The sequence below is a fragment of the Sebastes fasciatus genome, chromosome 13 (genome assembly GCF_043250625.1).
Source record: "Sebastes fasciatus isolate fSebFas1 chromosome 13, fSebFas1.pri, whole genome shotgun sequence".
Lineage (NCBI taxonomy): Eukaryota > Metazoa > Chordata > Actinopteri > Perciformes > Sebastidae > Sebastes > Sebastes fasciatus.
Window position 1 is genome coordinate 29,794,771 of NC_133807.1, and position 26,170 is coordinate 29,820,940.

General features: G+C 44.0%; 1 protein-coding gene across 1 annotated transcript; it reads left to right on the plus strand.

The window, feature by feature from the left end:
* Positions 1–13,074: 13,074 nt before the first annotated feature.
* cbx4 (chromobox homolog 4 (Pc class homolog, Drosophila)) lies at positions 13,075–26,170 on the plus strand. Its single transcript, XM_074656769.1, has 5 exons — positions 13,075–13,437; positions 13,540–13,583; positions 14,270–14,335; positions 17,464–17,530; positions 23,303–26,170. Exons 1-5 carry the CDS (start codon positions 13,369–13,371, stop codon positions 24,692–24,694), a joined length of 1,638 nt encoding a protein of 545 aa, XP_074512870.1. The 5' UTR covers positions 13,075–13,368; the 3' UTR covers positions 24,695–26,170.

Below are 26,170 nucleotides of genomic sequence, written 5' to 3' on the forward strand. Positions count from 1 at the left end.
GCTCACTTTACTATCTGGAGTTCACCAGCCATTTACTATCAATCTGTTGGTTAAATGGGCCGATTGTTAGTTTTTATGTAGAGACTGGAGTCTCTGTTGGAGGGTGATTCACAAACATTGGCAGGTTGACAGGGAACAGGATGCAACTCCTCCGATTGAAGCATGGATGAAAAGTGTTTTTTTATTTAGAAGAATAACTTGAATAAAAAGCAGGAACAGACTTTAGTCTATAAGCCGACAAAACAACATCTTCAGAGCTTTTATTTAAAGGACCAGTGTGTAGCATTTCGGGGGATCTATTGGCAGCAATATAATATAACATTATGTTTTCTTTAGTGTATAATCACCTGAAACTAAGATTTATTGTTTTTCTGTTACCTTAGAATGAGCCCTTCATATCTACATACGGAGCGGGTCCTCTTCACTAGGGTCATTTCATATCTCAATAACAATATATATCCATGATATAGAATGTTTTCTGGTAATTCAGTAAATTAATAGTCTATATGCACACTGCACCTTTAAGTTAGAGATGCTTCAAATATCATATATCATTTAAAAACATGTCAGGTGTCTTTGACTGGCTTTCTGAGGACTGATTGGCCAGTTTCATATGATAAAACTAATTCTCAAACATTCTATGCAAAAATGTCCATGTCTCCCATGCGGTATTTTTGCATCCATCTGCCCCAGTCGTTATTTTTTATTTCAGTTTTCTCCTCTCATTCCCGGAGGTGCACCTTCCCTCTCATGCTCGTTAACAGTTTTTCTGAAGCAGCCACATTAAGGGACGTCAGGGAGACATCTACAGAGCTGGTGTTGTCTCGAGGAGGCTGTTTCATTGAGATATTGACACTTGGCTAGAGAGTGGAGGGTGTGGAAATAATTATGAGTGCAGAATCACTCTTGTTTTCTTACAACTGTGAAGCATCCATTGGTTTTGTGATTGGGAGACTTTTCATAGAGAAAAGGAGCAGACTTGTGTTTGTGGCGCTAAAACCGCCTTGTTCCTCTCTCTTCAGCTTCAAACATGTGCTTGTAGCTCATGGCGTGTGTGTGCTGAGCTGAGCTGGTATAAACAACACGATCTGGCAGTTCTGCAGAAATATGAGAGAGCAGATGACAAGTAGTATGATGGAAGAGGACGGTGTGTGTGTGTGTGTGTGTGTGTGTGTGTGTGTGTGTTTAGTCAGAGCAAGTGTTTGTGTTTGCACTTGCGTGCATGATAACCACAAAGATTGTCTTAGTGTCTGTAGTGTGTTTGCAGGGCTGGCTCGTGGAATAAGTGATCTAGGGCCATGTGTGAAGCCTTTTTATTCCATAGCCTGCTTGGTCATACTTGCCAACCCTCCCGGAAAATCTTCCCGAAAAGAGTTTTTCATCGCCCTCTCCCGGTTTCCTCCTGAGGTCACAATTCTCCCGTATTTCTCCCGATTTATGAAAAATGTTCACTCCTTTTTTTCTCCTTTTCATTATCTCAACCTGTTTCTGGCTCTGTACAGCGTCTATAAAGCTGGGCATACACTGTACGATTTTAGAAACGTTGTTGTGTACGTCCTACTCTTACTGTACGAGTAGATCGTTTGTGATGTAAAGTCAAAGCTCACGATTTATGTGCTCACACCGTACGGTCCGATCGTCAGCCACGACCTGAGCGCTCACACTGTACGTGTCAAATAGATTATAGATAGATAGATAAAGATTGGTTTGAAAGCTCTGAGGCAGGTAAAGTGTGTTTGCTAGCAGAGGTCCGTACGGGTCACAGTGCTAACAAGGCAGAAACGTGCTCCCTTGATCATCTGTGCCATCCTGTCTGCTGAAACATCTAAAAAAAAAGAGGTAGCGGCGTAACGTTATATGGACATGCTGTGTCTAGGAAGATGTGGACAGTATGGCTTGTCCATTTTGTAGAGAGTATTGGAGGTAAGCTAGCTACGTTTTACACTGCACGGCAAACGATGCCCAACAAAGCTGAAATAGAGCTACACCAAATGTGACAGAGAGCTGCTCATGACACAATGCGGTTTGAGCTGCGCTCGGCGCACATCACAACGCGGAGAATGCCCAAAGTTGAGCTTTACGTGACGCAGCGAAAAGCCGTCGTGGCGTAGCCGGACGGGTTTCAGAGCGCAGTGGTGCCGTTGATGCGTTGTGTCTGAAAGGACCTTCAGTGTGTGAGAGAAGGAGGGGGAAATGGAAATGGAGAGTACTAAGAGAAATAAAAACTCAAGCAGGGGCTAAAAAATGAATGCATGTATAAAAACTGATGAATATGAGTTTATGCCAGAGGGGCGAATTATTCAGTTTTCTTTCCTGAGAATTAACAGAAAATTAAAAGTAGGCCTATTTGCAGATTACTTTTTATTTTTTTATTTTCATTCTTTAAAAATCCCCAGAATGCAGTAAACAAAAACTCAAATTTTTCTGGGGGAGGACCCCCATTCCCCCCGCTTTGCTTTTGAAAGCCTCCCTAGTACTATTCAGTTCTCAAGGTTGGCGAGTATGTGCTTGGTTGTTTCTCTATAGCTGCATCCATCGTCCAGCAGCATGTGTGAGCAGTTCAGTGTGATATTTCCTGGACCATGGAGCATTACTTCTTCATTTCACCACAAGACCCCTCTCTGTCCAATCAGCGAGCTGCATCCAGATAGCATATCTCGCTCTTTGCATAAATTTGACTCTGTATATTTTTGTCTCAACCAACTATTGAATGTTTTGCCTTGCTGACATCATTGAAATATTCTTTCAACTGTTTGTAGCTTCAATTCTTTGTGATTAACGCGACAAAAACCCCCCCGCTTCAAACGGCCCTCCATCCCCATGACCGCGTGCATGCTGGGAAAACGGAGAGGTGTGAGTGTGAGCTCGGCTTCTGTGCTCAATCTCCAGCTCAAAAGTGTTAGATTACCATCACACATCCCGGCCCTCCTCCAGGCCCCGTCTCATCCACCGCTCTGATAGACTCAACCCGGCCAATACGGCATCTGCAGATGTGTGTGTGTCTGTCTGTGTGTGTGTGTGTGCTGGGGAAAAGCCTATGAAACTGTGATCTCTTCCATAATTCACTTTCAGCCACAGCACCGGTGTGTGTGTGTGTGTGCACACGGTGCATGTGTGCAGCTTCTGCAAAGGTGTGAAAAGTCACACAATGCTGTCTATAAAATAACACTTCAGCTCTTCATCAGCCGCTGTGTGTGTGTGTGTGTGTGTGTAGTATGTCTGCGTGTGTTTGTTTGCCAAGAGGAGGGTGAGGTTTGTTTCCAGCTTATTGTCCGTGTGCAGAAATGCTTTGTTTTCAGCCATTTCCAGCCGCACGGATCAATGAAAAACATGAATAAGAGGCTCATCCGGTTTGATCTGACCGCGTTCACACTGAGAAAACTGAATCACACTGACAGCTTGTTAATGATCCGCTCGTCTCGGGCTGCACCGACACAAAAGAGGCCCTTTTGAAAAACAAGCTCTCGTCCCGAGGAGTTTGGCCAAGAGCTCCGCCGCCCCGATGACGGCTCTCCAACTTGGGGACACGGGGGGGAAGACAACCTTCTCTTTGTCAGTGTGGGAGCGTGGGTAAAGCTGAGCAGTCACAAACTGTTACTTCAGCTGTCACCATATCTGGATGTGAAGTGTTGCTCCCTCATTTCCCACCCACAGCATCCACATCCTTTCATGCCCAAAGGCTATCGGTGGTGGTGGTGGTGGTGGTGGTGGTGGCGGTGGTGGTGGCGGGAATGATTAAGCAGGATTTGCTGTCGATCCTCAGCCCTCCCCTCCTCCTCCTCCAGCAAAGCCACGTTCGCAGCACTTCAGAGAGTGGTGAGTCATTGAGGGATTGCCAGCCGTGTCAGAGATAAAGACGACGGAGCAGGCACTGACTGACAGAATGGAAAGTGTAAACACAGAGGACCTCCAGGCGTCTTGTCTTCTGACATCCGACTCCCCTCTCCCTTGTGTTTTTGTCGTCGCCGGTGGTTGGTGGAGATTCATTTCCATGTTTTTTTTCATCTTGTCATCCTCTCATTCTTTCCTGCAAAACCCCTCCGCTCTGAAAAAAACAAAAAAACAGCATTCCTCTCCTGTCTCCCCTGCCCAGTAGGAAACTGCTGTCCAATCCATAAGTCATGATAACAACCGTCTTCCTCCTTCCCTTCCCTCCCACACACACACACACACACACACAGTAACCCAGGCGGCGGTGGAAAACCTCCTCCTCGCTCAGAGCATGATGTCAGACGTCTGCTTTCTGACAGGCCTTGCCATGGTAAAGACACGCATTAAGTGTGTTTAAGTGTGTGTGTGCTCACACCACGGGGACCTCGCAGGCACATCAGCGTACTCGTCCTCACGCTCCACATGTGTGTGAGCACACGCTTAGCACACACATAATTGAACGGCACATACACCAAAAGAAAGAAAGCGTCATCTTAAAAGGGATTTATTCTTTGATTTAAGAAGGCAAATCTGGCTGTGTGTGTGCAGCCGAACGTGCAACATAATGATTAGGGGATCGTTTGCATTCAACTCCATAAATGGCAACAACGATCAAACATTTATTTATAATAATGCAGTTGGAAAATCCATCTGTTCCTTTTTTGCCAGAACTCCAGTTCAATTTGGCGTCCCATCGTTTAGGCCGCTGTATGAAATGCCCTCTCTCTCTCTCTCCCCGTATGGCCCGTGTTATTGATTTGCCATTATGTCGTATGCGGGGAGAAAATCCATGGCTCTCCCTTTAAATAACCATCACATGAGGACAAGAGAGATATATCACGGAGAAACCATATCGAATTGGAACACATGGGACGCCCGGTGTAAGCGAGGCAATCTTCTCCACGTGTCTCGTGTCTTGACAAAGACGGAGCTGGCGAATTATGTTAAGCTTTGCTGAATCAGGCTTTTCTAGAGACCCTGATCTCAGTGTGTTGTTGTTGGGAGGGAGATTCCTCCTCGCATTGGAGGCTCCACCGATAAATCTGCATGTACTCGTATCGCCCAGTAAGCGTGGAGACGACTGGTCTACTTTCAAACTGGGCTAAATTCAAGCGTGACCTTCTTACCCTTGAAATAGTTTGACAAAAATATTCTAAACACAAAGTGCACTGACGTTGTTTTTCAGGTGAGCTTGTGATCACGCTGGCGGGCTACATTTGGTTAAACGTCCAGGTGACATGCAGCTGTTGTTTCAACCAACCCGTTCGCATGAAAAGGCGTATTAATGCCACGATAATGTGCAAGGAATTTAGCGTGCAATAAGTACGCCTGTCTTCATTTCGGCGTATCATTTGTACGCCATGTATCCTGTCCTGACTGCAATGTAAACGCATCTGTGTATACATGCTATGGTAAGGGTTAGGGACGTAGTTTAAAAAGCGATAAAGACGCGGGTGGATGGGCCCAATAAACAATTGACCTTTTAACCCTGAGAAAACATACTTATTAATATTATATTTCTGCCAATAGATCCCCCGAAATACTACGCACTGTTCCTTTTTAAGACAGATTGAAAAAATGTGAACCTCTCCTTTAATGAAATGCTGTTGAAACAGCCGTTACACGTGACGTAGACATCTAATAACTAGAGTTTTAAACTCGAAGCATAGACGTGTTTCTGACCTGCAAATCACCAACTCAATGCTCACTAGGTGTTGATGGGTAAAAGCTTGTATTTCCTTATTGTCAACTTTTCATAAGCAAAGAAAAAACAACCTTCACTATAGTCAGACAACCATGCATTTTTGAGTTTGTATTTAATTGGCTTTAAAAGTAAGTTTTGTCTAAACAAACCCAAACAAGGGAACATTTGTCAGCCTACAAAAGGAACATTAAAGCTGAAATCTTCAAGCCACAATGATGTTCGACTTTGATAACACAGTGCTCAACAAACAACCCAGTTTATCTGCTTCATCAGGACTGTGTGGGTGCGGTTTGATCAGATTTGATTGACTGGAAAACAACCGTACGAAAAACAACAACACCAAAGTGTCAGAAATTAAATGTCAGATACTGATTCAACGATCAGCGGCACCGACAGAAATCTCTTTTGAGAAACAACCAAAACTAACTTTGGCAGAAATGAGTGTTTATGTAGGACCCCGTGGCTCACAGTATAAGAGCCTTCTCTGCACATTAAATCTATGCATTTAGGTATTTGTGGTTCTACTGTATCATCTAACATGTCACTCAGTGACGACGGGACCTCAGCAGCAGCAGCAGAAGGGGACAATACAGGACATGCTGCAGACAAAGGGCTGTCTGTGCTGCTGTGTTCAGGAAGAGGCCTGTTTCGCTCTGATGTGGCGAGCTGCAGTACCTGCGACACACACCGAGTTCCTGTGTTGAGTGTATGATGTCTGGTGCACGTGGCAGGGCGCTGAGTGACTGACACACACACACACACACACACACACACACACACACACACTGCCAGCTCTATATGAGTCCTGACAGGCTTGCCGTAGGCCATCAGTGTGGCAGTGAGAGGTGATTATAAAGCCATGTGGGTACTTATTGTCTGGAAAGTTTTCTATAATGTAGGATATCTATATGCACAGAAGATAAACAGCTGGAGTTAGTGAGACAGTACATTTTATTTTTGTTGAGCCCGAAGAGAGAAAAAGCAAGACACAAGCTAGAAAACAATAGATAATATTGAGCTGTCTTTGTTGATATTGTGCTGTGGACGGCGCTTTCTGAGTGATTGTCACCTTTTTTTTTTTTGCACAAAATGGCAGACGCTCTGCGGCGGCTCCATTATCTCTCCAAATTTAATACAAATCTTAAATCCCTGTTGTGCTCTTTGCTCAAGTAAAAGAAAGCTCGCTTTATCTCTCGGCTCCTCCTCTGAAGCCTCCTTCTCTTTGCTCTCCACGCAGCCAATCAAAACCCAAAAGTGAATTATGATAAAAAAAAAAAAAGAAGAAGAAGAAGAAGCAGCGGGGCGAACACCCGCACGGCTGAATTTCCATATAGATAGACATTAAAGTTGTCTATCTGCAAGCTCACTGTCCACCCTTCCTCTTATTACATTTTTGATGGAGAGATGGCCGCTTCATCTACATCATCAACTTGCAAAGCCCCTCCACCTCCGTTCCCCCCCAGCCTCCTAACCCTCTCCCTGTGTCGTGTTCCTATCTGCCCCGGACACTTGATTGTTTCTGAACCCGTGTTGACCCCGTAAAGAGGAACCTGCGCCTGGTTTTCCTGCCCCGGGTTTGTTGTGTTCATTATTGCTCAATCTGGCCTCTTCTTCTTCCTGTAAAAAAGCAGTTCATGAGTGGTGACGGGGAAAAAAAGAGGAAGAAGAAGAAAGGCAGCTCCTCATCGTGGTGCTTCCAGGCTTACATGTAAATTAAAACGCAATTAAAAACAGGCAAATAAGCTGTTCCCGGGAGATGGGGAGGGGAGGGAGGAGAAGTGCTCTCAGGATAAGGGCCTACGTCACTCATCATTAGCATGGCATTAGACTGAAGGGAGCTAAATCTGAACGCTGGGTCACGGCCACATTTAGAGGAGCCGCATCTGCTATACCGCGAGGTCTGAAAACAGCCACCCCATCTCGTGCAGAGGGAATCACTTCTGCCTTAGATCAGAGAGGAAAAAAAAAATGCAACACAATTATTCAGTGGATTATTCAGCTATTGTTCTCCGAGGCGTGCCATTGTGCGCTCGCTATTGTGTTTCAGCTCGCTTGTTGTGATTTTTTCCTACACAAAAAACACAAAATATCTGTTGTCGATGGCGGTGAATGAATAATTTTCAACATGCAGTGTGCTGCGTGCACGAAACATCCACGCTGTCCTCCCCACCGCAGGCTCAATACCGTATCGACAAGTCAGCCGCATTCTTCCACTGCACCACCTCCTTCCTCCGCCCCTGATCTCGGCCCTCGCCCCCCCTGGAAGCCTGGTGCTCTGTAGTAGTAACCCCCCTCCTCTTCCTCTTCCTCTTCTCCCAGGCTCCCTGCAAACCCCCACCTCCTGCTCAGGCTCCTGGGTAGAGGGGGATCAATGGGGGAAGCTTATGTTGGTGGTGGTGGATGTGTGGTGGTGGTGGTGGAGGAGGAGGTGGGGGTGAACCCCACACGACGGCAGCCTTGCAGGCAAGCAGGCGGTAGGGCGCAGAGGGGGAAGAGGGAGGGAGGGATGGAGGGATGGAGGGATGGAGGGGAGCCCACCCTGGCAGAGGAGCACCCCTCTCTGCAGACCTGTCGCCTCGGTGCAACAATGGCCGTGACAATGACACTGGAGGAGGAATTTCCGCTGCCCCCCCCCCCACCCTTCCTCTCCTCTCCACACACACCTCCCCACCCCATCTTCATAGTGCATTAAAATCCGCGGCGCCAAGATGAATGGCTTCCTAATGGCTTTCATTTGTTACAATTATCATAATTAAACATATGTCAGGGGCAGACAAAGGGAGCGGGAGATTTCTGTGTTAGCACCTGAAGCAGAAGGGGATGCGGGCGCCGGATATTGTTACAGCATAATTAGCCCTGAACGTGTGTAGTAACCACACAGCAAATAGCTTTCCAGTCGGCGAGTTTCCGGTTTGTTTTTCAGCAACATTCTTCTTTGCCATTAAGTGTGTTGCATGTTTCATGTGTACGTCCATCGCTACATCAGCCTGTTTGATAGTGGAGCTTAATGACCGCCCGCTGAGCGCCGTGAGAATGGCTGTAGGGCCCTCTTAACATTTTTGTAATACCCCCCCACACCCTCCTCCTTCTCCTTCGCCTCCTCTAAACCCTGTCCTTGCATTCTGTCCTCTTAAACCAATCAGCTCTTTTCTTCCTCGTGGCTGTGGAGGAATGAATCTTGGTCTTTCTTTCCTGTCCCTCTTTTTTCCTCGTCTTTCCCACTACACCTTCTCCTTGCCCTCTGCATCAATCACACATTCCCAGTTTCCCTCCTCCTCCTCCTCATCTCTCCATTCCCTCAGTTGGCACTCTTGGCACCGTGGGTGGTTGGGTGCCAAGGACGGGAGGCCTCCCTGGTTTCTCCCCCCCCTCGTCCTGAGCCACCATTTTGTGGCTTCTCCAGCGAGCCAGCTGTGTGCACGCAGAGTGTGCGTGGAAAGACAGAAAGAGGGAAAGAAATTGGTGTTGCAATGGCAAAAAAAACAAAAAACGTCACAAGGCTGAGCTCCCATGTGGTTCCTGCTGAGACCGGACCAGAGATCAGGACTTAACCTGACCCTGGCCCTCCTAGTACACCCACATAAATACACAAACATTCTTACAACACTCCTTTTCTTCTGCAGAGTCTATCATCACAGAAACCTCCTTTAAACTCACAGAGAAGAAGTTGTAATCTTAAAGCATTTCCTGCTTTTAGATGTCTCAAAGAAACATATTCTCTCTCTATCCAACGTGTAATGATATAAAAGCTTTGGCACAAACTGAAATAAAAGGTTTGTTTTAGAAGAGTCCCTTCAAACAGAGGAGATAAAGAAACAGACTGACTGACCCTGAGTTTATCCTCATGTTTTAGATAACAGCTCATTTGACCTTGACTGTGCAGCAAGGACAAAATAAAATGCTTTTTTCTTCTTTCTTTTCAAAAGCACTCATGGAGCATTTAAAAAGAAAAACAAGAAAGTATAACACAAGGACAGCCACTAAGTGAATATCTGTGTTTGTTGTTCATTTTAGAGGCATTTTTCACACTTTGAATAAGTGCGTAAAAACGAGGAGACACATTCAGGAGCGTCTCTGCGCTGTTTGAATTTGGGGTTGAGCCTTTTTCACATCTTATTCTCAACCAAATCACTGTTTGATTTTAATCAGCGCTGTTTTATTTCATTATTTATGTATGTGTGTTTCTTTTATTTGCTTGAAAAGTTTCCAGTTTAGCTGTCGGCACCAAAAACCGGTTGATTTCCAATCTGCGACTTTTTTTTTTTTTTCTTTTTTTTTTAATCAACATCTTGAATGTCAAACGTCACAGGTGAACAAGTGCAAAAAAGGTGGATACGTGCTCACCTGAGCGCATTCCTGAGAGGGCAGACAGACAGACAGACAGATCTGGGGGATCAACAACAAATACATTCATAACGAAGTAAAGATATGAAGACATATCTTAGTGCTTCAAAGGATTTGTGATAAGATGATCAGTAATTACTGAGGTGCTTCAGGCTACAGGTATATATATATGGATCTCTTGGCCACAGAGGAAAACACACTCAGCTCCTCACAAAACCAATTTCACACACATTTTTTTTTAAATAAGCAACGAATGGTTTCTAATTCCTCAAATCCTTCATACTTGATGCGCATATAACCTGTATAATTTAAGAAGTGCTGCGTGTTGGTGACGCTGTTCCACCTCACAGTCCTTCCAGGTGATTCTCATATTGTTTTTTTTTTTATTTAAAGTATAACCAAACATATTTCCATGAGATCAGATCACACTCACACGCAGACAAGCTGACTCAGAGGATCTTAAATGATTATTGACGCACACTCATTCCAGTCAGTGCAAACACACACACAACAAAAATGACACATAATTTGTATTTTGGGTACCTGGTTGAGTAAACAAGAGCTCACCAAAATATGTGCTCTATAAAACGCGCTCGGAGCTTTTTGCGCTTTTGCATTTCGATTCGATGATATTGAATAATGTTTGAGGAAACACGTCAATCCTTTTGCATGGTGCCATTTTATCAAGAGCTCGTTTGTTTGTCACAAACTTAAATTCTCTCTCTGTTTCTCTGCGTCTCTCTCTCTCTCTCTCTCTCTCCTTTCATGCTGTTGCTAGGGAAGCAGGGCGTATGCGCTGAAGGGCACGGGGGAAAAAATGGGAATAAAGCGAAAAAGACGCACTTTTCATCGAGCACGTTTGCAACATTTGAGTCTAAACCCCCTCCTGTGCACATTTCAAGAGCGAAACTCGAGAATTAACGAGTGTAAAACGCCACATTTGGTCGCTTTTTCTCCATTGCCTTATATGGCAGGGCAGAGATATATCGTGCCTGTGTTTAATAGGCTGGCTGGCTGCAGCAGCTCTGCACGGAGGCTTCAGTTTAACCCTTCTGCTGCTGAATTATATTTGGAGCATGCAAAGAGCATCGGGTTTTTTTTTTTTTTTTAGCTCGTTTGATTCTCTTTTGATGCAATCCACGATGCACATTCAAACGAATTGCACCATTTTTTGGTGACAGTCTTGCACAAAAATGCAAGACTTTTCATGCACGTTTTTCCTCTCATGTTTCCAATTAAAGTCCCCCATAAATCTATTGGCTTTAAAGGTCCCATATTGGACGATATGAGATTTGTCTTTTATATTATAAAGCAGGTTTAAGTTCTATATAAATACTGTTAAACTATCAAAACACTCAATCCACGGAGAAATACACACACAGCCGCGTATTCAGAAATGTGTGTTCGAAACAAGCCATTAGGATTTCTGTCCATTTGTGATGTCACAAATATACAATATTTACACCATTTCACAGTTTTAAACGTAAACATACTAAATGTGTCTCAGTTTATTTCCTGGTTGCAGTGTATGTGAATGACATCAGCTGACAGGAAGTAAACATGGACCCAAGCTGTTTCCTAGCAACGCAATTCCGTTGCTTTTCCGTTGAAATGCGCTAAAACGGAGCGTTTCAGACAGAGCGTGAATACAGGTATATTCAGACATACAAGATAAGAAAAATAATGTGTTTTTTGAACATTAAAGCATGTAAACATGTTCTAGTAGAAACCCAAAATACAAGTATGAACCTGAAAATGAGCATAATATGGGACCTTTAATGCGGGTGACATTTACAGCACATAGTACAAACTCACTGGTGATGTGGTTCATGCTTTTTGGGATTTAAATTGTCAAGATGCACATATACAAAATAGGCTATATTATACAGCGAATAACAGGCTGTATAATCTAAGCTGCAGCGTTGTGTGGCACCATTAGAGAGTTGCCACAGGTAGGCTGAAGGCTGCACAGCAAACCCTCTGCTGTATGTCAAATTATTGGCAGTTGAGCCCAGAGGACATGGTACTGGTTTGACGATCAGAGTGTGTGTGTGTGAGTGTGTGACCTATATTTTTGCAGGGCGCTGTCAGCAGATCCGCCTGCACAGCTACAACTGGGCTGCTTTTAAAAGAGGGATCGAAAATAAAAAAAGGGGAACTTCTCTTCTCTTTCATCAGTGCTTCAGTTAAACAAGCTCTGGTGACACAGTGTTGTCACCTGCAGTGCTATAGAGGGTTTTATTATGTTAGCCTATTATTACACAAGTCTCCAGATAAAACTGACTGATGTGGAGAGAGATGATTGGAGACAAAACTGGTAATTTCAGCTCCCTTTGGGTGCAGCATTAAAAAATGCCGGGTGCAGTTATAACAGAACATGTTATGTGAGTTTTAATAGAAGTGTGTGCATCTATTGTAAATGCATCTGCAGTTATAACAGAACATGTTATGGGAGTTTTAATAGAAGTGTTTGCATCTATTGTAAATGCATCTGCAGTTATAACAGAACATGTTATGGGAGTTTGAATAGAAGTGTTTGCATCTATTGTAAATGCATCTGCAGTTATAACAGAACATGTTATAAATGCATGTGCAGTTATAACAGAACATGTTATGGGAGTTTGAATAGAAGTGTTTGCATCTATTGTAAATGCATCTGCAGTTAAAACAGAACATGTCATGTGAGTTTTAATAGAAGTGTTTGCATCTATTGTAAATGCATCTGCAATTATAATAGAACATGTTATGTGAGTTTAAATATGCATCTATTGTAAATGCATCTGCAGTTATAACAGAACATGTTATGTGAGTTTTTATATGCATCTATTGTAAATGCATCTGCTATTTATTAACACCCACTCATGATATGTGCTTGAAAAAACACTCAGAAGTATTGTTTTCTCATGTGAATCAGCTGTTGGAGGAGGATGGGAGGAGGAGGTTCCCAGGAGCTTTGCTATCGAAAAGAAATAACACAACTGCACAAGTAGATGTAGTGCTGTTACAGTTAGGTAGTGATTTATTTGAATTTCCAGATATCCAGTACGCACGGAATAAACCCCAACCTCTGTGCCTGGTCTCCTCCTCTCCTCCTCCTCTCCTGACGTCATGCACCGAGCTGAGGCACGAAAAGAGCTGCTTGCAGCCGCACCACTGTGGAGATCTGTGTGCTCATAGCCAGGACTGTGCAGAGGAAGGGAGAGAGAGAGAGAGAGAGAGAGAGAGAGAGAGAGGAGGAGAGGTGGAGGGAATATACAGTTGGATTTTTTGGATACAACTGGAAAACTACCAAGCGCGCACATTACGCACCGAGCAGAAAGGCACACATCGACGCACATTTCTCCCCCCCCATCCCTCCCTCCACCCTTTGCGATCGGATTCAACCGAGAATGGAGCTCCCTGCCGCCGGAGAGCACGTCTTTGCGGTGGAGGGCATCGAGAAGAAGCGCATCCGCAAGGTAACAGACACGGTGCATGGTTGCAAAATGAAATATTGCTGGTGTGTTGTTGTTTTTTTGGACATGAGCCGTAACCAGATTTTCTCTCCACCATCACAACAGGGCAAGATCGAGTACCTGGTCAAGTGGCGAGGCTGGTCTCCCAAGTAAGTCTACATGCACTGAAATGGAGAAGAAATGCACAATTTTGCAACAGAATCTCACTTATAGATGGTATCGATCTGGGGGTTTTACGCGCACAGAGTGTGTGGTTGTTTGTGGCTGACTGTGCGCGTGTGTGTGTGCGCGTAAACTGGAGGAGCGCGGTCGGTATGTGTTTCAGTGTTTCAGTGGATCCGCGGATGCCTTCACTAATTTATGCAAAGGGAAGAGGGAAGGGGGTAGTAGGCACAGCCATGTAATCCCCTTTTAATTATTTCTGCTCTGCCAGCGAATTTACGAGACAGTGGTGCTAAAATGGCCGACTGTATGTTGGTGCTGGAGGACCGTTTGGAGAGCACATATACTCTATACATATAAATATCTATATCTATATACAGAGACATGTTTGCTGTGCAGTTGCATGGTTGATCTGCTGCAGCAGGAATGTGGCTGGTAGTTGTTGCACATTCAGATTGAAGGGTGTCTCCAAAAAACGCATCTTTTGGTGCGTAACCGCCTCACCTGTCCACTCCACACTGACGTGCGCAAAGATGTGGGAATGTGTGTGTGTTTGTGTGTGTGTGTGTGTGTGTGAGGCCTGCTGTGTGTCAGTTAGAAAAAGGAAGTTTGCACGTGACAGCTCAGTGACAGTTGCTCTCTCTTTCCCTCTCTCTCTCTCTCCTCCCTGCAGATACAACACATGGGAGCCAGAGGAAAACATCCTTGACCCGCGTCTCCTGGTTGCATTTCAACACAGGTGAGACAGAGAGACAGAGACAGAGAGAGAGAGATGTGGACTTTGGACGAGGCCGCAGCAGCCTCCAGTTCAGCCTTACCATATATAGGCATGGGAGGAGGGGCGCTCCAGTAACTCTAGCACTGATCTCCCTCCTCCTCCTCCTCTTCCTCACCCTCCTCTTCCTCCTCACCCTCCTCCTCCTCCCCACAGGACTGTCCCTGGGGGAAAAGGACTGGGGATGTGGTAGTGAGAATTCCCTAAATCACACTAATGGGAATATTGGACACGCGGATATATGCATGGATGTAGACGCAAATTGTAACAGATTATCATCTTATTACATGATTTTGCGTCAGGAATCATGTCGTGACCCGGTTTCACACAAAAAACTGCCTTCTTTTTTTTTGTGCCAGGCAGTGCATGATGGACCAGTGAAAATGGAAAAGCAATGCTCTCCATGTGGATCAAAATACCAATATTTTTTTATAAGTTTTAGGGGTGGGGAAAAAAATGTATTCACCTATGCATCGCAATTTTTTTTTTTTATTTTTTTTTACGATTTTGAATTTTTAAATGCCAGAATCGATATATTTACTTCATTTGAGTCTATATGGAGGTAGAACGAAGTTACCGCTTCTATTGTTGTAGTCTGAGTAACGTGACGTCGTATCCGTTCCGTATCCGTTCTGTATCCGTCAACCAAAACAAACCGCAGCGAGCCGCAATGCGGAAGTACAAAACAGCGAAGGGTCTGCTTGGATACGACCTGCACCCTCACTTGTTAAATCCAGCGTGGTAAACACTACACATCCAGTAAAGTATGGAAACACTTTGGGCTTCACACATTGCAGGAAAAGCAGAGCTAGACATCACGGCTAGAGCTGCATGCTAACTCTGTCACGGACAGGAAACGTTATCGTATCGCGGTAACCTGCGGTAAAGCCAGCCGTCACTCTCATCTCCGTGGTCAAATAAGCCAACGCTACAACTGTAGAGCACCCATATACTGACATTTATGTTAAATGCATTCAAACGGCCCCGATGGAGCTGACCATGGATGTATAAAGAGAACGGAGCTGACGGGAGAGCTAGAGACGGACTTGGAGAAGTTAGAGGAAGTATACACGTGGGACTACGTCCAGTTTTCAAAATAAGGTGTTAACAAAGGGAACTGTATATACAAAATATGGAAATAAGATTGATTGGATTATATTCACCAGAAGTAGAAAACATGTCCCTTATAAATTAAAACGAAAATACCACTAATTTGTGAGGGAGATATAGAGATATTTTCCAAAGTAAAAGTCCCTAGAAGTGTATGATTCAACTTTTTCTCATGGTCCAGTGTTAAAAAAGTAAAAAATCGCAATACTTGTAGAATCGCAATACTTAAAAATCGCAATACATATTGAATCGGCACCTAAGTATCGTGATAGTATTGAATCAGGAGATAGGTGAATCGTCCCAGCCCTACTACTAAGTTTGCAACTGTAAAGCTTCAGCAGGACAGGTGCTGACCGAGCAGCTGCTCTCCAGAGTCTGACTGTTTTCATTCAGGGTGCAGCAGCTTGTTGTGGTTTCATGTGAGGAGGCCAAGCTGCAGCCTGATGGGATTCTCATCACTAGTCTGAGATCTTCTAACAGGCTGACTTCATACAGCGAGAAAAGTAGTACTATAGTTCAGACGCCTCGCATGCAGCTGCCGCCTTTATTTTGCCTTTCGGTGTTGTGGAAACAGAATATCTCACCTTGGCTGCGTCAACCTGCATTCAATCTTGGGTCAGGAGGAGGCTTAAGGGAGGCCTGTAAGATAATCAGAAACACATCGATGTCAATCTCAGAGGTTGAGATGTTAATGAATACAAATGCTGATGTCGTTTTAGCCCCCCCCTCCCTGTGGCGCGTGCACAGCAACATCTCGCTGCTGGACCCCATGAGGCCTGTGAGATGTGCTCTCTCTGTAGGCCAGCAGGCCCGCTCGTTTGGGACTGGGTAAAGACACGATGGCGGGGGAAAGGAATTTCTGAAAAGGCTAATTGACACGCAGTGCTCTCTCCAGCGTTTCCAGTGCACCGCTCTCATATTCCCCCGCAGCCTGCCTGCCTGGCTGTGTGTGTGTGTGTCTGGCTCTTTGCTGATGGTCATGGAGTGCTGCCTCTGCGCCGTGTGTGTGTGTGTGTGTGTGTGTGTGTGTGTGTGTGTGTGGATTCCTCTCTGCTCCCAGAGGATGGGGGAGGGGATCCGACAAGGGAGGCTGTAATTGCCAAATCTTCTGTGAATAGGGGTCACCCCGTTGGACGCTGTTTTGAAATCGCACACATTATGAGACGTAGACTGTTTATTGTGGCAATTTTCTGGCGGCTCTGATAGTTTGAACATCTGCAGCAAGAGAGGGCCAACAATAGAGCTGGATTTACGCGTGCCTGGTGAAGCCTGTGTGCAGGCCCGGCCTTCACCCACCGCTGGTTATTTATGAGCCAATGATGAGTCAAGGTTTATATCAGGGAGCGATATTTCAACCCCAGTGCTCGCTGTAGCCGGTACAACAATAACACGTTTCCCTCTCGTTCCTCCCTCTATGAAAACAGCTCCAAAGAGATGTTTGCTATTTGTCAGACACTCATCACCCTACATTTCCAGAGTGTGTGCGTTGTGTTGCACAAGGGTGGTGGTTTGGGTGTTTTCAACAGCAGCACGTATCCCAGAAGTGCCGTTGTATTTATCCCATTTCATCCCTCACGACCCTAATTAGAGATTGAATGTAAAAAGGAACAGGGCGTGCAGCAGGAGGGAGGATGTTTGAGAGACAAGGAGAGGTTTTTTTTCCCTGCTGTAGCCTTAATTGAATTTCTCTGGGATAATGAGAATATGGAACGGGGCCGATTACCATGGAGAGCTATGCAAATAAGGACCATAATGCTTTGCAGCAGGTCACATGTGGGCATTCATTAGTCCTCCAAATCTAAATTCCACTTTTGACCTTGAATAGGTAGAAGGAAATGAGCCCTCCAAACGGCAAATCTTCCACGTGATATAATTAGATTTTTTAATGCATAAAGGTGAAACACTGTCCCTCACATGATGTGTTGTATATAAAAGGTAAATATGGGTGCAAGGAAATGTAATTATCTTTTTTGTTTTTGCAGGGAGAGGCAGGAGCAGCTGATGGGATATCGCAAACGGGGACCGAAACCAAAACATCTTATACTCCAGGTAATTATTCATCATCAGATGAGTCATCACAGACATGACTGTGTCCTGCTTTTCCCGTTAAAGTTTCACTCTGTGAGAGGCCAGAAAGGGGGGGAAGGGGCTTGTCAGGTGTTGTAGAGCTGCAGTCATTACGGTCGCGGTTATTAATAGATTTCTATGAGAGCGATGGAGTAAAAGGCGAAGAGAGAGGATGGGGTTCGACAGCTACGGGATTTGTCTGCACACTCATCATGAAACAGGGTTTGTTTTGCCCGAGGTTACGCAAGCGTCGCTTGAGTGCACTCGTTTTATCTGCATGCTCATTATTTCTTTATGCTAAATAGCTTTATATGCTAAACACTGTGTTTTTAAAGAGAGCGTGTTATCGTCGGGGTCTTTTTGCACAAAGTGAATCTGTACCGGGAGAATGTTTTCTTTCATTTCCCTGGTTGCAAAAGACAAAAAATAGACGTTCTGAAAGTAGCACTTGTGTCATGCTTCAACTATCTTACCTCGGGCCTTCTCAGGACCGCATTCTGAGCCCAATGTGATTATATATTTCGAGAGAGACTCGGAGCTGATTGCTATGCAATGTCACTCCTTAAGAGGCACAGCACCCTGCCAGAGTCACACGTGGCCAGCAATCAGGGATAAAGCGTGACATGTCTGGTGGCACTTCTCTGACCCCGAGGTCACAGCCGGAGCGTCTTGAGCGTTCTGCTGCAGTGCCTCTCTGACGGCCCGAAGGGTCAGCATGTACAAGGGGAGGGGGAGGGGACAGGAGGGTGGGAGGGAGGTCGTAAGCTGAGCACTGATTGGATAGTTAAACTTTCATTTTATATGAATTTTCAGTGTGCAGGTTTGAATATTTTATCTGCTGTTTGAGCTCCTTTTTTTTTGCAGGGGCACTACAGCAACTTTACTCCTAAAAAGTCAGCTTACTCATTATGCTCAGCCTGTGAAAACGTTTTTATACTGGCTCCTGTCAGCCTGGTCGCACAAAAAGCTGTGTAAATTACACGATAATGCGCAAGGCAACAGCGCGCAATAAGAACGGCGTTCTTGCTTTTGGCTTGTCATTTGTATGCCATATAGTCTGTACTGACTGCAATGTAAACATATCTGCGTAAATATGCTACACTCAGAGCTAGTTACATAGAATAAAAAGCGAGAAAGACCGTTTATAGTGGGCGGGGAGGTGGATTGGTCCAACAAACACAGGACTTTCAATCAGGAGACCGCTGTTCGTAACTAGTGTTTTGTTTTGTTTTGTAAGCTACGTTAGTGACGTGTTTTCTGTACTTTGTTTACGTACTTATTTTAAGGCCAACCATGACGTTTTTTCTAAACCTAACTAAGTGGTTTTGTTGCCCAAACCTGTTGCGTGGCGTAAATATTACACACGAAAAGACATTAGCTTTTAGCCAGGCAGGGACGGTAAAACACATTGAGGCAAATGATTGCATTATGGGAAATGTAGGATCTGGACTTCATAGAGGTTCATATATACTATGGATTGAAAATCATATCTCAGCCTCTGTTGCTTTGATTCTTTTGTTAATCTGTCTCTCAGGAGCCCCCCCAACAAGTACAATACTAAATTGGCTTAATTAGGGCCCGAGCACCGACAAAGTCGGTCCGAGGACCTATTGTATTTCAAATGATTATTATTATTATTATTAGGGCCCGAGCACCGACAAAGTCGGTCCGAGGACCTATTGTATTTCAAATGATTATTATTCTTCTTATTCTTATTATTCTATTATGTCTTTGAGGCAAAAAATGAGGTGCTTGGGATAATGAACGCGTTTTGAAATTTTGCACACGTGTCAGACGTGCGTGAAATAAATATCTGATATGGGTTTCGTGCTCGGGTGTGGCAAATTGGCTCGCTAGCGCCCCCTATTGAGTAGCCCCGACGACACGTTTCTCCTAAATTTACGAAATTTGGTAGGTATATGTACCATGACGAGACGTAAATAAAACCCTCTTGGAGGTATACCGTAAACCCAACCGGAAGTCGGCCATATTGGATTTTATGGCGTTTTTTACCATTTCCAGCCGCTGTACTTTAACGAACTCCTCCTAGAGATTTAACCCGATCCACTTCAAATTTGGTCAGTAGTATCTTAAGACCTTTGGGATGAAAAGTTGCTCAAAGATCAAAAAGTTATCGAACCATGTTGCCGTGGCGTGGCGGCGAATAAGCGCCTTTCGCCAAGAAACAGGAAGTTGTTGTAACTTTGTCGTACATTAACCTATATGCTCCAAATTTCTCATGCCTGATAAAAGTCCCTCTCTGACACCATCCATATGCAAATTTTGGCTCACAGTCATAGCGCCACCTAGTGGTAACAGGAAATATCATGTTTTACACATTGATGTACACTGCCTCAGAAATTAATCAGATCTACCTGAAACTTGGTCAGTAGTATCTTAAGACCTTTGGGATGAAAACTTATCAAAAGATCAAAAAGTTATCGAACCATGTTGCCGTGGCGTGGCGGCGAAAAAGCTTCTTCGCCAAAAAACAGGAAGTTGTTGTAACTTTGTCGTACATAGTCCAATCTGCTCCAAACTTCACAAGCTGGATAATGGACCAGGCCTGAAGACATATATGTGGTATTATGCGTGATAGTCATAGCGCCCCCTACAGGAAACCGGAAATGGTTGTAACCCTCTCCTAAATATATGAAATTTGGTGAAACAATGAAACAAAACACTGCCTGGGAAAAACTCTACATAAAAATACAATTTAAAATGAATATAATCTTTTCTTGTGGGTTAATCCGTGAGAAAAATACTAAGAACATATGAAGAAATACAAATCTTGTAACTTCCAATGATGAAACAAAAATTTTCCTTCGGCGGCTGGTTAGCTCAGCTTTAGCTCAGTCGGTAGAGCGAGCGCCTTAGACGCGGTGGACCGGGGTTCGAATCCGGCCTGTGGTCCTTTCCTCATGTCATTTTGCTTTCTCCCCCTTTCCAACACTCTATCCACTGTCCTATCAATAAAATACTTAAAAAATCACCCCAAAAAATAATAACTTTAAAACTTTTCCTTCTAACTTTTCCATATATATATATATATATATATATATATATATATATATATAATATATACAATGTAAAGTTATATAAAAGTTAATGTCATGACGTTAATTGTAATATGTATAGTAAAAACACATCACGACAAGGACACATATTAGATTTGATATTAAAAGATCAAAAAGTTATCGAACCGTGTTGCCGTGGCGTGGCGGCGAAAAAGCTTCTTCGCCAAAAAACAGGAGGCTGTTGTTACCTGACTTTACATAGTCCAATCTGCTCCAAACTTCACAAGCTGGATAATGGACCAGGCCTGAAGACATATATGTGGTATTATGCGTGATAGTCATAGCGCCCCCTACAGGAAACAGGAAGTTGTTGTAAATTGACTATACATTGTCCAATCTTCCCCAAATTTGCCCTGAAGACATGTACGTGCCCCGACGTGCGCATTCCCCCGACGTGCGCGCATGGGCGAGGGCCCGATCATCGCTGCTTGCAGCTTTAATTATTATTATTCTTCCTTGTCTTTGCGCCTAAAAATTAGGTGTTTGGGATAATGAACGCGTTTTGAAATTTTGCACACGTGTCAGACGTGCGTGAAATAAATATCTGATATGGGTTTCGTGCTTGGGTGTGGCAAATTGGCTCGCTAGCGCCCCCTATTGAGTAGCCCCGACGACACGTTTCTCCTAAATTTACGAAATTTGGTAGGTATATGTACCATGACGAGACGTAAATAAAACCCTCTTGGAGGTATACCGTAAACCCAACCGGAAGTCGGCCATATTGGATTTTATGGCGTTTTTCTCCATATCCAGGAGCTGTACTTTAACGAACTCCTCCTAGAGACTTAACCCGATCAACTTCAAATTTGGTCAGTAGTATCTTAAGACCTTTGGGATGAAAAGCTGCTCAAAGATCAAAAAGTTATCGAACTATGTTGCCGTGGCGTGGCGGCGAATAAGCGCCTTTCGCCAAGAAACAGGAAGTTGTTGTAACTTTGTCGTACATTAACCTATATGCTCCAAATTTCTCATGCCTGATAAAGGTCCATGTCTGACAACATCCATATGCAAATTTTGACTCACAGTCATAGCGCCACCTAGTGGTAACAGGAAATATCATGTTTTACACATTGATGTACACTGCCTCAGAAATTAATCAGATCTACCTGAAACTTGGTCAGTAGTATCTTAAGACCTTTGGGATGAAAACTTATCAAAAGATCAAAAAGTTATCGAACCATGTTGCCGTGGCGTGGCGGCGAAAAAGCTTCTTCGCCAAAAAACAGGAAGTTGTTGTAACTTTGTCGTACATAGTCCAATCTGCTCCAAACTTCACAAGCTGGATAATGGACCAGGCCTGAAGACATATATGTGGTATTATGCGTGATAGTCATAGCGCCCCCTACAGGAAACCGGAAATGGTTGTAACCCTCTCCTAAATTTATGAAATTTGGTGAAACAATGAAACAAAACACTGCCTGGGAAAAACTCTACATAAAAATACAATTTAAAATGAATATAATCTTTTCTTGTGGGTTAATCCGTGCGAAAAATACTAAGAACGTATGAAGAAATACAAATCTTGTAACCTCCAATCATGAAAGAAAAATTTTCCTTCGGCGGCTGGTTAGCTCAGCTTTAGCTCAGTCGGTAGAGCGAGCGCCTTGAACGTGGTGGACCCGGGTTCGAATCCAGCCTGTCCTATCAATAAAATACTTAAAAAATCACCCCAAAAAATAATAACTTTAAAACTTTTCCTTCTAACTTTTCCATATATATATATATATATATATATATATATATATAATATATACAATGTAAAGTTATATAAAAGTTAATGTCATGACGTTAATTGTAATATGTATAGTAAAAACACATCACGACAAGGACACATATTAGATTTGATATTAAAAGATCAAAAAGTTATCGAACCATGTTGCCGTGGCGTGGCGGCGAAAAAGCTTCTTCGCCAAAAAACAGGAGGCTGTTGTTACTTGACTTTACATAGTCCAATCTGCTCCAAACTTCACAAGCTGGATAATGGACCAGGCCTGAAGACATATATGTGGTATTATGCGTGATAGTCATAGCGCCCCCTACAGGAAACAGGAAGTTGTTGTAAATTGACTATACATTGTCCAATCTTCCCCAAATTTGCCCTGAAGGCATGTACGTGCCCCGACGTGCGCATTCCCCCGACGTGCGCGCATGGGCGAGGGCCCGATCATCGCTGCTTGCAGCTTTAATTTTTATTTATTACTGAAAGGATAACTTTGGTATTTTTCAATCTGGACCCTATTTTCCCATGTTTTTGTTCCTAAGTGACTAATGGGGAACACTTGAGGTAAAAGAAACGTTTAATTTTTCTGTAGGGTCTTTTCTATAATGTTGTCAGACACTTATAATAACTAGCTGAGCCTGTCTGTGGCAAAAAACAAGCTTTTTATTGGAATTAAACTAACGGTTGGGGCCAGGTTGCCCCAGAGATTACATTACAGCTTGTTTTGCAGGTACCGGTTACAGCGTTCTCCCTCAATACTGGACCAGTTTCAGAGAGTGTTGTCCCCAATAGTCACTTAGACACAAAACATGGGAAAATTGGATTGAAAAATACAAAAGTTATCCTTTAAAGACACCCAGAATCCCAATCCTCATTATTATTATTTGACGCATCATATTCTGGACTTGATGAAAGCAGGTGAAATGTTAAACTTGGTGTCTTGTCTCTTTCTTCAAGGTACCCTCGTTTGCCAGGAGGTCCTGTATCCCCGCAGGTTTCGAGGAATCATCTCAGGATGCAGAGACTAGCTTCAAGTCCGATCCCGTCCCGGTCCAGCGGCCCCAGCCTCAACAGTACCAGCTCAACAGCAAGAAGCACCATCAGTACCAGCCCAGCAGCCAGGAGATCCCCACCGACCCTCCGACCAATGGCAAGAAGAAGTTCATCTACCAGCTCAACAGCAAGAAGCACCACCACTACGAGCCTGACCCGAGCATGTACGACGCCCAGGCCTCCAGGCTCAAAGAGGTGGTCAAAGTCCAGGAGCCGGCCAGTAAACCGGCAAATCCTGGCTGGAACTTACCGCTGGCCCTGCAGCAGAAATGGGTCCGAGACAAAGACACGGGTTGCTTGAGCAAAGTCAAAGAGTTGGCGGTGGAGGTGAGGAAAACAGCCGTTAAAGACGCTGAGAGCGAACACGCCCTTAAACCCAACCCTAAAGACGCGACCCTGCCTAGCGCCCTTAGCAGCAAAATGAAGATAATCAAGAACAAGAACAAGAACGGACGTATAGTTATCGTCATGAGCAAATATATGGACAGCAACAAGGTTCACGGAGCGAAGGGTAAACACGGGGAGTCGTCGGGCGAAGTGAAACCCCAAAACGCCAAACCGTCGGAGAACAATCCAGCGCACACAACCAAAATGGTGGAGCACCCGGAGAACGGTATCCCCAAAGAGCTCCGTAACGGCGGCTCCCTGCCCGGAGCGGAGCATCCCATAAAGTGTTCCCCAAAGGACAGGCATTTCTCCAAACCTTCGCCGAGCACGGCAGAGGAATACAACACCGAAGTGGCTCGCGGTCAGGCCGATTTACCGGACGATCTGCCCCTTCAGCTGACCGCCAGCTCACCCATGACGTCCTGGGCTGTCGACACCAACATCCCGACGCCTACATCCGTCGACCATATCAGGATCCCTTCTTTTACCAGCGACCGCAAACGAAAGATATCGGATCCCGCGGATGACAGGAGCGTCTCCAAGACGTACCTGACTTCCAGAAGCTTCAGCGTACCCAGCACTGTGGTCACGCCACCTCAGGACAAACCTATGGACCTCCACTGTAGCGGCCCGCGCCACAGCAGCACATGTACGTACGAGGCGACGGACAGCCAAGAGGAGCCGATGGATCTCAGCTGCCCAAAGACTAAGAAACAGGAGGAGATACAGCCGGAGATACAACCGGAGCCCGAACCTGCCGTCACAAACACACCTCCCGTGATAGAAGACGAACAGAAATCTAAAGAAAAACCTGCTAAGAAAATCTCCCCTTTCATGGGAAATATCATAATCACTGACATCACAACAAACAGTCTCACCGTCACCTTCAAGGAATACGTTTCTTTCTAAGAAACAAAATACCAGCGACCGATTGGATGAATCCTGTTAATATGTGCATATTGTAAAAACATCAGAATTTTGTATATGTGGAAATTTATAATTTATCATTCAAATTCAATATGTTTCTTATAATGTTTTATACTGTAACTCCTCTTCTGTGACGTCGTAGCCAAGAAAGTGCCCTCGAGGATTTGAGCGAATGCATTCAGGTGGATGTGTTCCACTTTAAAAAATAATAATAATAATGATTTGTCATAATGGGATACTTTTTTTGCCGTTGTTTCATACCTGTACCAAACTTATAACCTGAGATGTATGAAGGTTTATACATATTTTGTATGAATAATATCACTTATTTTGGTCCTGATAGAAGGTAGAGAGGATGTTTGTTGAGTATGTAGTGATCAAAGATCAAATTGAAAGCACTTAATTACATTTTCACATGTTGGTTTGTGTCATTACGAGCGGAGAAACAGCTTCTCTTTATTTGGCTTTTGACTCCAGGACAGGCGCCGTCATCCGCATATTTTAATACACGTTTTGTTTTGTGGCTTGTTTCAGAAAACATGACTTGCAAATCTTGAAAAAGCAGGTGTGTCTGAATACAGTGTAAACACAATGTGTGACTCGGCTGTGTCAACAACCTTAAAAGAAAAATGTCCCGGTCTTCTTTTCATCTTTTGTCAGGTTATTGTGTTGCCGTTGAGACACAACAAAGCCGTCAGTGAATAACCCGATCTATTGCTATGTTGCACACTTCACCTTTAAAGCAAACATATATGGAATAAAATGTGACGTCTCAAAGGTCAGTTAACCATTAAGAAAATGGTGTCATTTATCAAACGCTCCCGTTAAAGACGACGTATTGATTCTTATTATAATACGGTCTTGATTTATTACTTTATTATTGACCTCACATACTGCTGGAGTTACTTTAAAAACACAGTCTCATTAGGGCTCTCCTGATGTCACACAGATTCATCTCATTTTGCTCTTGAAGCTCGTTATATGATCTGAAGAACACACGTTAACTGCTATTTGTTTTAGAGGAGGCTACCAGGGTCATTAATGAGTTTGTTTTAAAGATTAAATGTGAGTTGCGAGGCTGCCTTTGAACACTGTTACATGCGATCCAATGAGTGCGAGCTGTTTGGATTATGCTGCTGAAACTTCAAATGTCAAAGCTGTTGGATGTAACCTACATTTGAGTCTAAATTGCCTTCCACGCACATTTAATGCAAACCAGCAAGAATGCTAAAATGCTATAATAATAATAGATGATTAAGCATATTTATTAATTTGTTGTTCAAAAACAAGAAGCTACAAGTGATTCCACTGAACAGTTGAAAATGTTTGCTTATCTTCTGCTTTGTTTTGTTTATTCTCGCACTTGGTTCAAAATCAAAACACCAGGAGAGAGTTGGTTGACTTGTTGCTGTTGGCGCAGCGTGTTGGATGGTATGTTCCACAATAAAAAGAAAGAAA